This window comes from Bos indicus, chromosome 19, assembly GCF_029378745.1.
Source record: "Bos indicus isolate NIAB-ARS_2022 breed Sahiwal x Tharparkar chromosome 19, NIAB-ARS_B.indTharparkar_mat_pri_1.0, whole genome shotgun sequence".
NCBI classification, from domain to species: Eukaryota; Metazoa; Chordata; class Mammalia; order Artiodactyla; family Bovidae; genus Bos; species Bos indicus.
Window position 1 is genome coordinate 6,460,562 of NC_091778.1, and position 17,306 is coordinate 6,477,867.

The window sequence follows — 17,306 nt, forward strand, 5'->3', positions numbered from 1 at the left end:
TTTACTGCTTCCTCTAAGAGTCGTCATTTCAATGCACTGATCTTTTAAACAGCCATTCAGTGGGAATTGGGCTAGAACTTTGCTAAGGGGTCACATTTACCAGCCTGACAGTTATACATTTACAAAAGAAATGACATGAATTTATTCAGCAGCAAAACCTCTGCATCTCTTACCACCCCACTGCATTTCACACCGTATTACCATCAGTGCACCATAATGGCTGTATAAATTCCATTCAGATTCTTCATTTAATTAACTAGCGTTCTTTGAACAAAAATAAAAGTGCTGTTTGTATAGAGGAGTAAAGGCTGTATGAAGCAACTGTGAAGGAGATAAATCATCGAATTAGTTATTCTTCATTGCTGCTATGGTGAATTCTCTGCCCCTCCCTTTCTCTTCAGTGATAATATTATTTTTTTCCTAGCCTGATTGAATGGAAAATGGGGAATGGTGTAGCAGCCTCAAATGTGTTTGAGTGTGTTGTAATGGCCACATCCTGAGCTCATGCAGGGCTGGGCCCCGATGATGTTGTCATCTACAAGTGATTTGTGTTTTTAGCATATTCTGTAGCCAAGACTGTGGACTTTGTAACTAGACAGCCTGGGTTCAAATCCCAGCTCTGCCACTTACTAAGTTTGTGATTCTGAGCAAACTACTTAACTTTCCAGTTTCCTGTCTATTAAATGAGGGTAAAACTGGACATACCTCTCACAGCACTGGGTAGATTATTTGAGGTGATCTATCCAAAACATTTAGAGCCCTGTTGACACATACTAGGCCGTTACCTCCCATTTGTGCAGTCTTTTGTGAAGTTGATCCAGTTGTGACACTGGCAACCCTTGATCGTCTGGGCTGAACTGACGGATGTGTTAGTTAGATAGGTGTCCTTTTACCGCGTCTCTGCTCAGCACTCTCCAGTCGCTTTCCCTCTGGCTGTGAGTAAAACTAAAGTCCTTACAATGGCCTACAAAGGCTCTCAAGATCTGTCACTCCATGCCAGCACCATCCCTGCCCAGAGACCTGTGAGCACTTTACCCCCATGTCCTGCACCCCCTCCTTCCTGTCCTCTCCTCCTGTCTACTTAGGCCACCCTGGGTTCCTTGCTGTTCTCTCAAGATGCAGAATGCTATGGATGCACAATGATATCTCAGTTACTTTGCACAAACTGTTCTCTCTGCCCAGAAAGCTCCATCCTTTCTGCTGTTCTCTGATTAAAAGTCTTCTAAGTGAGCTCTTCATTGACACTCTCTAGTTTGTCATCTCCCCAAACTAGATTATAAATATCGGGGGACAAAAGGAGGACTTTGTATTGTGTTAGGTGCTCCATCTTCAGTACCTGAGACAGAAACTGACACACAGTAAGTACTTAATAGTTATTGAATGTAAGAATGAAAAATTGACCCTTAAAATATGTCCTGTAGTAAAAATATTTCTAACCCTCCCCTAGGCTCAAACAAAAGCAAGCGTCCTGTAAAAGCTCCCAGAAAATTAAAATAGCCATAGTTGAATATTAGCCACGGCAATTGGAGCAGAAAGTTCCATTGCAGAGAAAAACAATTTCTGCATCAAGTAAAAAAAAAAAAAAGAAAGAAATGGTTTACATTATAGCAAGTGCAATATTAAATTATATTGGTGTCCTGGGAACTGTTATTGAGCCAGCACCAAGGCACAGTTTTGAGAGTGCAAATGCTTTGGGCCACACCATCCACTTCCTAAGGTGAAAAATACAGCGAGTGTATAGTTTGGTTTTGTTTTTGTCATGTAGTGGTGGAGTAAAATGGTGAGAAGAGCATTAATGTTGCAGTCAGATAAAGCTGGGTTTAAATTTTGGCACTGGTATCTGCCCTTGCATAGGTTATGTTACCTCTCTCAGCCTCTGTTGATTATGTATAAAATGGCTTTTAGTAATGCCTTTCCCTCAGTGTTGTTCTAAATGTGGTGAGCATTGCATCCTATAGAAATGGCTGTATATTTTACTACTGAATTCTGCCTTTTGGTTTAAATCAAAATGGGGAGGTAGCTCTTAGACTGATGTCTAGGAATAAGATTTGGCTCCTGGGGCTTGGACCACTGAGAAGCCCTTAACACGATAAATCTCTCAGCAGGATCTGATGAAGCTGCAAAAACCTTCATAGAACATGAGCCCTACCACCTACTTGACTTGTAGAAGTCTGCTCTTTTTATCTTTTGAGCCAATTCTTATTCTATTTTCCATTTTCAATTTTCTTCTGTTTCTCTTATTTTCAAAATTCTCTCCTAAATGTGTGAAGTTGGAGAGTCCATACTGAAAGTTATCCAAGAAATCAAGGAAAAGTAAGGTCACGCATGACCTTAATTAAATAACATGAATATTAGTTTTCTTTTTTTTTTAATTTTATTTTTAAACTTTACATAATTGTATTAGTTTTGCCAAATATCAAAATGAATCCACCACAGGTATACATGTGTTCCCCATCCTGAACCCTCTTCAAATTGAGATGTGAATAATATAACTATATTGATTCATTTTTTGAATTATAACTTCCAGAAAGAAGAAAATAATTTGTTTAAACCGCTACTATTTTTACATTCTTTTCTTCAATGACATTATTTTTTTAAATATTTAGGAAGCCAAAGCTGTGGTCGAAGAAACAAGAGCCCTGCGAAGTCGGCTTCATCTTGCCGAAGCTGCGCAGAGACAGGCACAGGGAATGGAAATGGATTACGAGGAAGTGATCCGTCTGTTAGAGGCTGAGATTACAGAGCTGAAGGCTCAGCTTGCTGATTATTCTGACCAAAATAAAGTAAGCAAAACAGTTCCCTTTTCTGGTTACCATGGTTTCCTAGCCGTAGCTATGTATCCTGTTTTCATTTTTTTTTTCGTCTGCACTTCTAAACTAGGTCAGTGTTTGTCTTCTGTTATTCAGTGGTAGGATGATGTGTCATGGTGGGGGTAATGTGAAGGTTATGAGCCTCCCTTTATCCAGATAGCTTTGGGATGGAAAAGTATGTGCCCCAAATTTATTTGGGTCACTGGTCAACATTGTACAACTCAAGCATTAAGTCCCATTACATTGATTTCCTCCTTTTTCCCTAAACTTGCTAATTTGTCTTTTAATTCTGTTTTACTCTTTGTTTAGAACACTTGAGGAAGTGTGAAAGTTAAATAATTTTTTGCCAAAGGCCCAAGTTAATTAAGAGAAAGAAACTTGAGTTTGAATTTAGCAGGCTTCAATTTCAGTAGCAAAATACTGAATGCTTTTCAGAAGGCAATGTGACCTTTCTTTTAATGTGAATTTTTTTTTATTATGTGATTTTGTAAAACATTATATGTACTATATTCATTGAATGGTCTTCAAAAACTGTAATAGACATATATACTTTATTTTCACTGAAATAAGGTAGAAAATTAAATAAATTGAAATAGATATTTTATAACTTCCTACAATTTTTTTCTAACCATAATAAGTGTTTATGTCTCTAATCCAGTCATCTTTCAAGAGAACATAAAACAAATTTGAAAAACTTACATTTATTTATTTAAACATAAAAGAGTTAAATACTTTAAATATACTAAGTGGAAATGAAACTAATTTTAGAAAAGCAAGATACAGAAGAAAGTCTGAAATTTTCTTTGGTTATCTAAGAGATACGTTTTTCACATTTGCCATTTAAACGAGTTCCAAAAGAAGTCTGATGTTCCTGTCACCCATTGATAATACCATAAGGCCAAGGGGGAGCAATACTTTAGATGGCAGAAATACTAAGGAATGTTGCATATATTTATTATTCTTGACCTAGGTTTATGTTCTGAAATCAGAGATATATGCTTATTTCATGTGAGTAACTTAACATGATTCTGAAAATATTGGTGGGATTATCAAAATATTAAAGTACTTTTTAAATAATAACTTGATTTATTTTCAGAGGGATAATCAAGTCTTTAAAAATACTTTCTTTTTAAATAATATAACATTTAAGTAATTCATATGAATTTATTCAATGTTTTAAAGCGTAGGTTATTTGCTATTCTCTATTTCAGCTCCTAGCTGAAAAACATTTTTGTCCTAAGTTTTGTGGTAATATAATTAATTCAGCTCTCTTTTTTAGCATAATGGTGTCTCATGCCATTCAGAGGAACAAAATTTTGTTAAGAGAACAAAATCCTAAACTAAGCCATTAGCCCATGTCTGAAAATAATCATTTTTTTTTTCTCAAGAGATGTTAGAGATGAACATCTCAACATTTTCCAAACCCAATACCAGTGGAGAAAAAGAAGGAAACTTTTTTTTGTTTGAGATTGCTTGAAAAGATACTCACCAAAATATTACAGAATTCAGATTCAGATATTCATTTTTAAAGCAGATTATTTTTATAACAATAAATATTTTTCTTACAAGTTTTCCCTTATATTATCATTATGTTTACTTATCTCCCTTTTTATTTATTTTTTCCTTCAGCTTAAGAAATAAAAACTTACCAATACATTTGAAGACCCACAATGTCCCTTTCCAATTTCATCCCATAAAACCACTTTCCTAGATTTAATCTTAACCATTTTCTTGATTATTTTACTACCTGTATATATATATCCCTTAGTCTTCACTGGTGGCTCAGACAATAAGGAATCCACCCACAATGCAGGAGACCTGAGTTTGATCCCTGGGTACGAAAGATCCCCAGCAGAAGAGAATGGCTACCCACTCCAGGATTCTTACCTGGGGAATTCCATGAACAGAGGAGCCTGGTGATACAGTCCATGGGGTTACAAAGAGTTGGACATGACTGAGCACTTAAGCATGCATGCACATATCCCTTAACAATGTATTGTTGAATTTTGCCTGTTTGTCAACTTTATATGAATAGAAAACATATTACTTTTATTATTCCGACTTGTGTTTTTTTCACTCAAAATTTTGTATTTGTGATTTATTTATTTGAAGTTTATAGCTAGTTCATGTCTTTTCATTGCCTTTTTTGTATTCCATTGAGTGGATATATTACAGTATATTTGTCCATACTATATTTGATAGACAGTACAACTGTTCATTTTCTTCTTTTATGAACAGTGTTGCTAAAAAGTTTTGTATGTATATCCTACTCCACATGTGTAGCAGTTCTCTTTTGTTCATACTAGAGTGGAATTGGTAGGTTGAGTGATGATTGTATGATCAGCTTTACTAATTACAATTAGGCAATGCCAATTGTGTTTGAAAGTATTTAAACTGATCTTAACTCTGTGTTCAGTGACATCAGGTGATTAGCTTGAAATGAGCCATGTAAGATTATTTACACCACGAAATGCAGTAAACCAGGGCTTTGCCTCTTGTCCCAGATAGCCAGTTGAGCTAATATTTATGCATTTATTAGGCAATTTTGTTTCTATGTGAAATGTTTTTATTTTTGATGTTGTAAAACTCTTCTCCTGAATTTATGCTTGCCTTTGCACCCTAAAGTGAAATGAACAGCTGTTATTTTCATATAATCCAATTAATCGATCTTTTCCTTCATGTGTCTTTCTAGAAGTCCCTCCATTCTCAAAAATGTTTCTGTATTTGTCTCTAAAAGTTTTTAAAATTTGATCCTTCTTTCATGGTTTTATGTCATTGTATGAGATAGGGGTCCATTTCATTCTTTCTTTCTTTTTCTAAATGAATGATAAACTATCCCAGCCCCTTTCATTCAAAAGCCTCTTTTACTCTAAATCTTCATCTGATGACCCTGTCTAGTTCTTTTTCTTTACATGTGTGGTGGCTACATAATCCTTTGATCTTTTATCTGTATTTTTTTTTTTATGATTTTCAGGTTTTTTTTTTTTTTTTTAATTCTGCCTGTATTTTAGACTCAGATTATGAGTTCAGTTCAGTTCAGTTGCTCAGTCGTGTCCGACTCTTGGCGACCCCATGGACTGCAGCACGCCAGGCCTCCCTGTCCATTACCAACTCCCGGAGTCTACCCAAACCCATGTCCATCGAGTCAGTGATGCCATCCAACCATCTTATCCTCTCTTGTCCCCTTCTCCTCCTGCCCTCAATCTTTCCCAGCATCACAGTCTTTTCAAATGAGTCAGCTCTTCTCATCAGGTGGCCAAAGTATTGGAGTTTCAGCTTCGACATCAGTCCTTCCAATGAACACCCAGGACTGATCTCCTTTAGGATGCACTGGTCTCCTTGCAGTCCAAGGGACTCTCAAGAGTCTTCTCCAACACCACAGTTCAAAAGCATCAATTCTTTGGCGCTCAGCTTTCTTTATAGTCCAACTCTCATATCCACACATGACTACTGAAAAAACCATGGTCTTGACTAGATGGACCTTTGTTGGCAAAGTAACATCTCTGCTTTTTAATATGCTGTCTAGGATGGTCATAACTTTCCGTTCAAGGAGTATCTTTTAATTTCATGGCTGCAGTCACCATCTGCAGTGATTTTGGAGCCCAGAAAAATAAAGTCAGCCACTGTTTCTACTGTTTCCCCATCTATTTCCCATGAAGTTGATGGAACCAGATGCCATGATCTTCGTTTTCTGAATGTTGAGCTTTAAGCCAACTTTTTCACTCTCCTCTTTCACTTTCATCAAGAGGCTCTTTAGTTCTTCTTCACTTTCTGCCATAAGGGTGGTGTCATCTGCATATCTGAGGTTATTGATATTTCTCTCGGAAATCTTAATTCCACTTGTGCTTCTTCCAGCCCACCATTTCTCATGATGTACTCTGCATATAAGTTAAATAAGAAGGATGACAATATACAGTCTTGACGTACTCCTTTCCCGATTTAGAACCAGTCTGTCATTCCATTCTAACTGTTGCTTCCAGACCTGCATACAGATTTCTCAGGAGGCAGGTCAGGTGGTCTGGTATACCCATTTCTTGAAGAATTTTCCACAGTCTGTTGTGATCCACACAGTCAAAGGCTTCAATATAGTCAATAAAGCAGGAGCAGATGTTTTTCTGGAACTCGCTTGGTTTTTCGATGATCCAATGGATGTTGGCAATTTGATCTCTGGTTCCTCTGCCTTTTCTAAATCCAGCTTGAACAAATGGAAGTTCACGGTTCACATACTGTTGAAGTCTGACTTGGAGAATTTTGAGCATTACTTTGCTAGCGTGTGAGATGAGTGCAATTGTGTGGTAGTTTCAACATTCTTTGGCATTCCCTTTCTTTGGAATTGTAATGAAAACTGACCTTTTCCAGTCTGGTGGCCACTGCTGAGTTTTCCAAATTTGCTGGCATATTAAATGCAGCACTTTCATAGCATCATCTTTTAGGATTTGAAATAGCTCAACTGGAATTCCATCACCTCCACTAGTTTTGTTCGTAGTGATGCTTCCTAAGGCCCACATGACTTCACATTCCAGTATGTCTGGCTCTAGGTAAGTGATCACACCATTGTGATTATCTGGGTTGTGAAGGTCTTTTTTGTACAGTTCTTCTGTGTATTCTTGCCACCTCTTCTGAATCTCATCTGTTTCTGTTAGGTCCATACCATTCTGTCCTTTATTGAGCCCATCTTTGCATGAAATGTTCCCTTGGTATCTCTAATTTTCTTGAAGAGATCTCTAGTCTTTCCCATTGTATTGTTTTCCTCTGTTTCTTTGCAATGATCACTGAGGAAGGCTTTCTTATCTCTCCTTGCTATTCTTTGGAACTCTGCATTCAAACGGGTATATCTTTCCTTTTCTCCTTTGCTTTTGGCTTCTCTTCTTTTCACAGCTATTTGTAAGGCCTCCTCAGACAACCATTTTGCTTTTTTGCATTTCTTTTTCTTAGCATGGTCTTGAGCCCTGCCTCCTGTACACTGTCATGAAACTTCATCCATAGTTCTTCAGACACCCTATCAGATATAATCCCTTGAACCTATTTCTCACTTCCACAGTATAATCGTAAAGGGTTTGATTTAGGTCACACTTGAAAGTTCTACTGGTTTTCCCTACTTTCTTCAGTTTAAGCCTGAATTTGACTAAGGGGTTCATGATCTGAGCCACAGTCGGCTCCCGGTCTTATTTTTCTGACTGTATAGAGCTTCTCCATCTTTGGCTGCAAAGAATGTAATCAGTCTGATTTCGGTGTTGACCATCTGGTGATGTCCATGTGTGGAGTCTTCTTGTGTTGTTGGAAGAAGGTGTTTGCTATGACCAGTGTGTTCTCTTGGCAAAACTCTATTAGGCCTTACATGATCTGCTTATTAGACTGGCTACATCAGGTCCTAGTTGTGTCGTGCAGGAGCCTTCATTGCGGCGCATGCACTCTGTAGCTGTGGCACACGGGCTCAGTAGTTACGGCACAGGGGCTTCAGTAATTGCAGCATACAGGCTTTTAGTTGCGGAGCACGGGCTTACTTACTGCATAGTATATGGGATCTTAGTTCTCCAAGGGAGCAAACCTGCGCCTCCTGCATTGCAAGGCGGATTTTAACCATTGGACCACAAGGAAGTCCCTGTCCTTAATATTTTAATTTTGTCTATGGTAAACAACAGGTAATTGGATTTTTTCCCATTTTACTAGTTTTTGACCTTTAATTGGAAAGATCTTTCCGTTTACATTCTTACTCACTAATGTACTTGGCTTAATTTCTGCCCTTTTATTTTCTGTGTTTTATCTGTCCCATGTTTTCTAGTTGTTTGTCGTGTCTTACCTCCCTCTCGCCCCTTTTGTTTGGATTGGGTCAGATTTTTCCTGTGTTCCCCCACTCCCGTTTATTTTACTGCGCTGCTTTCACTTTCAGGTGGCTCAGATGGTAAAGAATCCACCTGCAATGTGGGAGACCAGGGTTCGATCCCTGGCTTGGGAAGATCCCCTGGAGAAGGGAATGGCTACCCATTCCAATATTCTGGCCTGGAGAATTCCACGGACAGAGGAGCATGGCAGGCTGCAGTCCATGGGGTCTCAAAGAGTCGGACACGACTAAGCAACTTTAATTTTCATGCTAGTTTAGAAGTTAGACACTTGTTTCTAATTGTAATGATTATCTTGTAATAGCAATGGTAGCTTTCTATTTTAACTTAAATTATAAAACTAATCACTATCAGTCTACTTCTAAATACTCTAAGAACTTTACTACAAATCCAAGTCTCTTTCTATTTAATATTTTGTAATTATTTTAGTTATTTCTTGACTTTTAACATCATAAATTAGATATTATTACAATTTCTTTTGTGCTGTCAATCTTTGTTTAGATTGACCTCCATGTTTATTATTTTCTTTTTTCAACATTCTTGCATTTCAGAACTTTTTGCTTGAATTGCTTTCTTTTTTCCTGAAGTACAGCATTTAGAAATTCATCTTTCAAAGATAGGATCTGTTGTAATGAAATTTATTTTTGTTTGTCTGGAAACATATTCATTAACTCTTGTTCTTGAAGTGTAGCATTTAGGGTGTTAAACTGGCACTGAGTTTCTTTAATGTTTTTGTTCCATGGTTGTGATATCAGATTTCAGTCTGTTATTTGTTTGCAGTGTGTTGTTTCTTTTTAGGTGATTTTATCTTAAGTGGTCACAAGTTTGACTATGGTCAGCCATGTATTGAGCTATCTTTATTTATATGCTTGAGATTCAAGGAATGAGTTTCCTGATCTGAGTAACAGTGTCTTTCACTGTTTCTGCAAAACCTTAAGCTGTTATCCTGACCTATTTCTCTTTAATTATTTCTTGTCTCTCCTATGTAATTTATATTGGATATATGATAGATCTTCTGGTTACTTTTTCCTTACCTCTTCTCTTTTCATATTTCCCATTTTTATTTTTCTGCTCTATTATACATTTATTTACCTCTGTCTTCCAGTTCACCTGTTCTCTTTTCAACTTATCTTAAGGTGCTGGACAGCAAACACATTAACTGAGTTTCTAGTTATTACTGCCTTTTTTTAAATTGAAGGATACTTGCTTTACAATGCCATGGTGGTCTCTACCGTGCATTAGCACAAATCAGCCACAGTTGTGCATGTGTCCTTCCCTCCTAAGCCTCCTTCCCGCACCGTTCCACCCCGTGGGTCGTCGCAGAGCACCGGGCTGGCTCCCTGTGCTGTACAGCCGCGTCCTGCTGCTTGTCCGCGTCACAGCTGACGGTGGTACACGTCAGTGCTGCGCGCTCAGCTCACCCTGCCCGCTCCTTCCCCTGCTGTGTGCACCAGGCCATTCCCTGCGTCTGCCTCCATTTCTCCTCTCTAAACGTGTTCTTCAGTACCATTTTTCTAGATTCCACATACATATGTTAATATACGATATTTGCTTTTCTTTTTGTGACTTCAAACTGTATAACAGGCTCTAGGTTCATCAACCTCACTATAGCTGACTCAAATTCATTCCTTTTTATGGCCGAGTAGTATTCCATTGTATGTGTCTATATATATGTCCATGTATTTATATATATACATACATACAACTTCTTTACCCATTTTTCTGTTGATGGACATCTACGTTGCTTCCGTGTCCTGGCTATTGTCAATAGTGCTGCAGTTAACATTGGAGTGCATGTGTTTTTGAATTGTAGTTTTGTCAGGATTTATGCTCAGTCATGGGATTGGTGGGTTGTATGGTAATTTTATTCCTAGTTTGTTAAATCTCCATACTATTCTCCATAGTGGCCATTTCAATTTAAATTCCCACCAAGAGTGTAATAGGGTTCCCTTTTCTCCACATCACTTCCAGTATTTATTATTTGTAATTTTTTTGTTGATGGCTATTCTGATTAAAAGACACTGCTTGCTCCTTGGAAGAAAAGCTATGACCAACCTAGATAGCATATTAAAAAGCAGAGACATTTGCCAACAAAGGTCTATCCAGTCCAAGCTATGGTTTTTCCAGTAGTCATGTGTGGATGTGAGAGTTGAACTATACAGAAAGCTGAGAGCCAAAGAATTGATGCTTTTGAACTGTGGTGTTGGGAGAAGACTCTTGAGAGTCCCTTGGACTGCAAGGAGATCCAACCAGTCCATCCTAAAGGAAATCAGTCCTGAATATTCACTGGAAGGAGTGATGCTGAAGCTGAAGCTCTAATACTTTGGCTACCTGATGCGAAGACCTAAATCATTTGAAAAGACCGTGATGCTAGGAAGGATTGAGGGCAGGAGGAGAAGGGGACGACAGAGGATGAGATGGCTGGATGGCATCACCGATTAGATGAACATGAGTTTGAGTAAGCGCTGGGAATTGGTGATGGACAGGGAGGCCAGGCATGTTGCGGTCCATGGGATCACAAAGAGTCGGACACCACTGAGCAACTGAACTGATGATGACTCTGATTGGTGTGAAGTGATATTTTATTTTTGTTTTGCATTTCTCTAATAATGTGCAGTGTTGAGCATCTTTTCATGTGTTTATTGGCCATCTGTATGTCTTCTTTGGAGAAATGTCTGCTTAGGCCTCTTGTCTGTTTTTTGATTGGTTGTTTATTTTTCTGATATTGAGCTATATGAGCTACTTATGTATTTTGGAGATTAATCCTATGTCAGTAGCTTTGTTTGCAATTATTTTCTCCCATTCTGAGGCTTGTCTTTTAATCTTGTTTATTATTTCCTTTGCTATGCAAAAGCTTTTTAAGTTTAATTAGGTCCCATTTGTTTATTTTTGTTTTTATTTCCATTACTTTTATATCAAAGAGTGAAAAATATGAAATGCTTCGTAAATTTGTGTATCATTCTTGTGCAGGGGCCATGCTAATCTCTGTATCGTTCCAATTTTAGTATATGTGCTAAGTAAGCACTGCATTTTTATTTCTAAGTTTGGTTTTTTTACTTCATCTGGATCTATTTAGATAGTATCTTGTCTCTTTATTATGCATTAAATTCTTTCTTAGTTTTTAAAGCATATTGAACATTAGTTCAGTCCAGTCGCTCAGTCGCATCTGATTCTTTGTGACCCCATGAACTGCAGCACACCAGGCCTCCCTGTCCATCACCAACTCCCAGAGTTTACACAAACTCATGTCCATTGAGTCGGTGATGCCATCCAACCATCTCATCCTCTGTCGTCCCCTTCTCTTCCTGCCTTCAGTCTTTCCCAACATCAGGGTCTTTTCAAATGAGTCAGCTCTTCGCATCAGGTGGACAAAAATATTGGAGTTTCAGCTTTAGTATCAGTCCTTCCAATGAACATCCAGGATTGATTTCCATTAGGATGGACTGCTTGGATCTCCTTGCTGTCCAAGGGACTCTCAAGAGTCTTCTCCAACACCACAGTTCAAAAGCATCAATTCTTCTGTGCTCAGCTTTCTTTATAGTCCAACTCTAACGATATTCTGTATTCAGTCACTTCAGTATGTCCAATCTCTGTAGGTCTGATCCTATAATTTGTTTCCTTCAGCTGACTTTTTATCCATAGTAGCTTATTTACTGAGGCCATCATCTTTTGATACATTAAATGTAGGAATTCTTTGATATCTGAATTTAGAAATTAACCCACTAAAGAAAGTTTGTGTTTGCTTTTACCAGTCAGGTAAAATTTAAACTAAATTTTCAGCTTATGAATGTACAGACCACATAAGTAATATAAATCCTGATCTCTAACCTGCGTGAGTGGTGCACTGGGGTCTACCATTCACCAGAGCCAAAATCAAGAGGTTTGTTTCTCCCTAATTTACCCATTAAAGTTCTCCTGTTTGTGCCTGATGAAACCCCAAACTAGAGGCCACCAAGAATCAGCAAATACCCTGAGATAAAGTTGTGCTCCACTGTACTCTCACTTCAGTGGGTTCAGGCAGCAATGCTGTTGCACGTCTTCATGAAATTCCTTTACTGTTCACGGCATTCTTTTACTTCTCCGCCAGCTCAGCTTCAAATTGGGTCATGCTACATTAAATATGTATGTGTATCTTCAGCATGTTGGATTATGCCACACTAACAGGGGTTTCTGTCAGCATCTGGTAAGCCATGTTGTCCAAAAAAGCCACCATAAGCTAACTAAAATGTGTTTTACTGTAACAATCAATAGAGTTATATGTGTGTGCTCAGTCACAGTCCAGCTCTTTGCAGCCCCATGGACTGTGGCCTGCCGTGGTCCTCTGTCCATGAATTTTCCAGGCAAGAATACTGGAGTGGGTTGCCATTCCCTACTCCAGGGGCTCTTCCAACCCAGGGATCAAACCCGCATCCCTTGCACCTTTTGTACTGGCAGGCAGATTCCTTACCCCTAGCCCCACATGGAAAGCCACTTTAGGGTTCAGTTCAGTTCAGTTCAGTCACTCAGTCGTGTCCGACTCTTTGCGACCCCATGAATTGCAGCTCGCCAGGCCTCCCTGTTCATCACCAACTCCCGAAGTTCACTGAGACTCACGTCCATCGAGTCAGTGATGCCATCCAGCCATCTCATCCTCTGTCGTCCCCTTCTCCTCCTGCCCCCAATCCCTCCCAGCATCAGAGTCTTTTCCAATGAGTCAACTCTTCGCATGAGGTGGCCAAAGTACTGGAGTTTCAGCTTTAGCATCATTCCTTCCAAAGAAATCCCAGGGCTGATCTCCTTCAGAATGGACTGGTTGGATCTCCTTGCAGTCCAAGGGACTCGCAAGAGTCTTCTCCAACACCACAGTTCAAAAGCATCAATTCTTCGCTGCTCAGCCTTCTTCACAGTCCAACTCTCACATCTATACATGGCCACAGGAAAAACCATAGCCTTGACTAGACGAACCTTTGTTGGCAAAGTAATGTCTCTGCTTTTGAATATGCTATCTAGGTTGGTCATAACTTTCCTTCCAAGGAGTAAGCATCTTTTACTTTCATGGCTGCAGTCACCATCTGCAGTGATTTTGGGGCCCAGAAAAATAAAGTCTGACACTGTTTCCCCTGTTTCCCCATCTATTTCCTATGAAGTGATGGGACCAGATGCCATGGTCTTCGTTTTTTGAATGTTGAGCTTTAAGCCAACTTTTTCCACTCTCCACTTTCACTTTCATCAAGAGGCTTTTGAGTTCCTCTTCACTTTCTGCCATAAGGGTGGTGTCATCTGCATATCTGAGGTTATTGATATTTCTCCCGGCAATCTTGATTCCAGCTTGTGCTTCCTCCAACCCAGCGTTTCTCATGATGTACTCTGCATAGAAGTTAAATAAGCAGGGTGACAATCTACAGCCTTGACATACTCCTTTTTCCTATTTGGAACCAGTCTGTTGTTCCATGTCCAGTTCTAACTGTTGCTTCCTGACCTGCATACATAGCTCTATTCCTAAGATGTGGTCTTACTGTGGTCTCAATTGAGGATCCAGGGTGTTCAGATAAGCTTCTCTTCTCTAATTGGTCAAACACCAATGACTTACAGCCAAATGTAAACTTCAGAACCTCTGTTTAGCTTACATTCCACCATAGTGGACCAGCCTTTTAATGCCTGGCTGTGCATATGCATAGCTTAGAATCCTGCTAAAGACCAAGAGATACTTAGGTATAGTTTCGCAGCTTTTATTTTGTGTTGCTTCCTCTTATTTTCTACCATGCCCCACAGGTTTAGCCATCTCTAAATTTCAATTTTTGTTTCCTCATCTCAGTAAAACCCTATCTTCTTTTTAGACCCTCTTTCCCTATGCCATGTTTTGAAGACTTTAGACAAAAGGCCAGTCATGGAGCTTAACTTTCATGTTTTCAATCTCTCCAGAATCCCGATCTTTCATTGCCTGTTGCCCAAAATCTGAAAGCAATTGATTCGTATGCTTTTCCTGCTTTATTATTAATATTTTCTTATTGTAAAAAGACTAATAAAGTAGTAGTTATTCCCTCCTGTGTGGAAGGAGTAATATATAATCAATTTTATACTTTTCTTTGTGTGCCGTTTATCAATGTAGTTCCCTTCAACTTCAAATTTGCTTCATTGCTTGCTCTGAAGAAACTGAATTGGAACCCTGACAGCTGGTACAATGTTAAGCTTTTTCAGTAAAGTTATATGTAGCTTATATTATAAAATTTTCAGCATCCCTATGCAGTTTAACTTTTAAAAATATTGCAATTAGTTAAGTGACCCTCCAAATAAAAAGATATATACAATAAGAGAAAATCCCTTTTGATATTTCTGTCCAGGAAAGTGTTCAGGAGTTAAGAAAGAGAATCACAGTACTGGACTGCCAATTGCGAAAATCAGAAATGGCGCGGAAAACTTTTGAGGCATCCACTGAAAAGCTTCTCCATTTTGTAGAGGTAAATTTTCCTGTTACATCGCTTTATGTCCATTTTTAAGAAATGTGTAGACAACTGACATATAGATAAATGTCATGGTGTTTGTTGGCTAGTGAAACCTTCCCTGGGCTCAAAACAGCAATGCTGACTTCAGTTCACTTTAGTCAGTCAGTCATGTCTGACTCTTTGCGACCCCATGGACAGCTGCACACCAGGCCTCCCTGTCCATAACCAACTCCAGGAGTTTACTCAAACTCATGTCCATCGAGTCGGTGATGTCATCCAACCATCTCATCCTCTGTCGTCCCCTTCTCCTCCTGCCTTCAGTCTTTCCCAGCCTCAGGGTCTCTTCTAGTGAGTCAGTTGTTCGCATCAGGTGGCCAAAGTATTGGAGTTTCAGCTTCAACATCAGTCCTTCTAGTCAATATTCAGAACTGATTTCCTTTAGAATTGACTGGTTGGATCTCCTTGCAGTTCAAGGGACTCTCAAGATTTTAAATTGCTTAGATAATGAAAAGACTAGCTAACATACAGATTAAGAGAAATGATTGAGATAGAGTTATATGATCCTTAATATATGCTATGTTTTAATGAAAACTTTCTTAAAACTTTTGATACTAAGTAAACATTGGTTGATAAATGCTATGCTATGCTAAGTCACTTCAGTCGTGTCCAACTCTGTGCGACCCCATAGACAGCAACCTACCAGGCTCCCCCGTCCCTGGGATTCTCCAGGCAAGAACACTGGAGTGGGTTGCCATTTCCTTCTCCAGTGCATGAAAGTGAAAAATGAAAGTGAAGTCGCTCAGTCGTGTCGGACTCTTCGCGACCCCATGGACTGTAGCCTACCAGGCTCCTCCGTCCATGGGATTTTCCAGGCAAGAGTACTGGAGTGGGGTGCCATTGCCTTCTCCAAGTTGATAAATACCCTTACAGAAATATGTCTATGTATTATAATTCTGAGAATTGTATGTTAATGTAACTGATTTTTCTATGTATAACAAAAATACCTTTCTAATAATATGGGTGGAGGGGTTATAAATATTATTTAAACAAGAAAAAACATTTTAAAAAGCTATCAAAGTTACATATTGCCTTTACTGTTTTGTTTGTCTCTAGGCTATTCAAGATGTATTTTCTGATAATTCTGCACCTTTGTCAAATTTAAGGTAAGAAAATTCAAGTGCTTTCATCTGATACTTGTGGCTAAAATGCTAAAATCTCTTATAGCCTTGAGATAGTCAAAGCAATTTTTCCCTTTTATAAAGGATGCTACTAGCAATATACTTCTACTTCTAGCAACATGTGCTTGAAGAAACATAGGAAAACTTCACCCTTTACTGTGAAAGTAGCAGTTCAGTAAACAAAGATGATTCACTGTATTTTAGGTTTCCACATAGCATTTTTGAATTTAGAAAATGGCCTATGCTGGGGTATACCTTTTAACTGATTTTATTGTAATATTTCTTCAAGTGAAATCTGATGTTTTTATTGTTATCTCTTATCATCGGATTTCACTGCTTATGGTGCTGGCTTATGGGGCTTCCCTGGTGACTTTAAAGAATCCGCCTACCAATGCAGAAGACTCGAGTTTGATCCCTGGGTCAGGAAGATCCCCTGGAGAAGGAAATAGCAACCCACTCCAGTATTCTTGCCTGAGGAATCCTGTAGACAGAGGAGCCTGACAGGCTACAGTCCATGGGGTCACAAAAGAGTTGGACACAACTTAGTGACTAAACACCAACAATAGCAATATGCTGCTTATGATGTAAGATAATTATGTGAATTCCATGATGATTATTTTCAGTAAGGATGTTAAAATACTCAGCAATTAATTCTCCTTTTATGGTTTAAACATGACCCCGACTTCTACCACCCAAGGTTTCATTGTGGCCTTGAATAATAATTCAAAAGTTTTGATATTAAAAATGACCTTTTAAAAGCCAGAGTCTGCTCTTGCAGATTCATGGAACAAAGGTAACTTTAAAAAGCAACATTAATATATATATAACTGAATCACTTTGCCTTATACTTGGAAGTTATTCAGTATTGTAAATCAACTTTATATCAGTTTTTTTTTAAAAAAAAAAACCTTAAGCAGCTTTTACCACAGCTTGAAAAGTTAAAGGAGTTTAAAAGTTAAAGTTTAAAGGAGTAAAATTTGGCTCAGTCTTTTTAATACACTGTATCTTCTGTAGTGGATATTGGCCTTGGTCTTCTACACAGAAAGGCTCTGTATT

The 17,306-nt window shown here is 38.5% G+C and overlaps 1 protein-coding gene and 1 pseudogene across 5 annotated transcripts in view; one reads left to right on the forward strand and one right to left on the reverse strand.

The window, feature by feature from the left end:
- Positions 1-17,306, forward strand: part of STXBP4 (syntaxin binding protein 4) — a 253,383-nt gene that overhangs the window by 126,049 nt on the left and 110,028 nt on the right. For 4 of the 5 annotated variants that reach the window (XM_070772475.1, XM_019981250.2, XM_070772478.1 and 1 more), the window contains 3 exons: positions 2,607-2,783; positions 14,971-15,087; positions 16,186-16,235. In XM_070772475.1, coding sequence (XP_070628576.1) covers positions 2,607-2,783; positions 14,971-15,087; positions 16,186-16,235 — 344 coding nt within the window. The remainder of the gene's footprint in view (positions 1-2,606; positions 2,784-14,970; positions 15,088-16,185; positions 16,236-17,306) is intronic. The other variant, XM_070772477.1, reaches the window with a different exon arrangement.
- On the reverse strand, positions 11,576-11,675 carry LOC139177804 (U6 spliceosomal RNA; annotated as a pseudogene).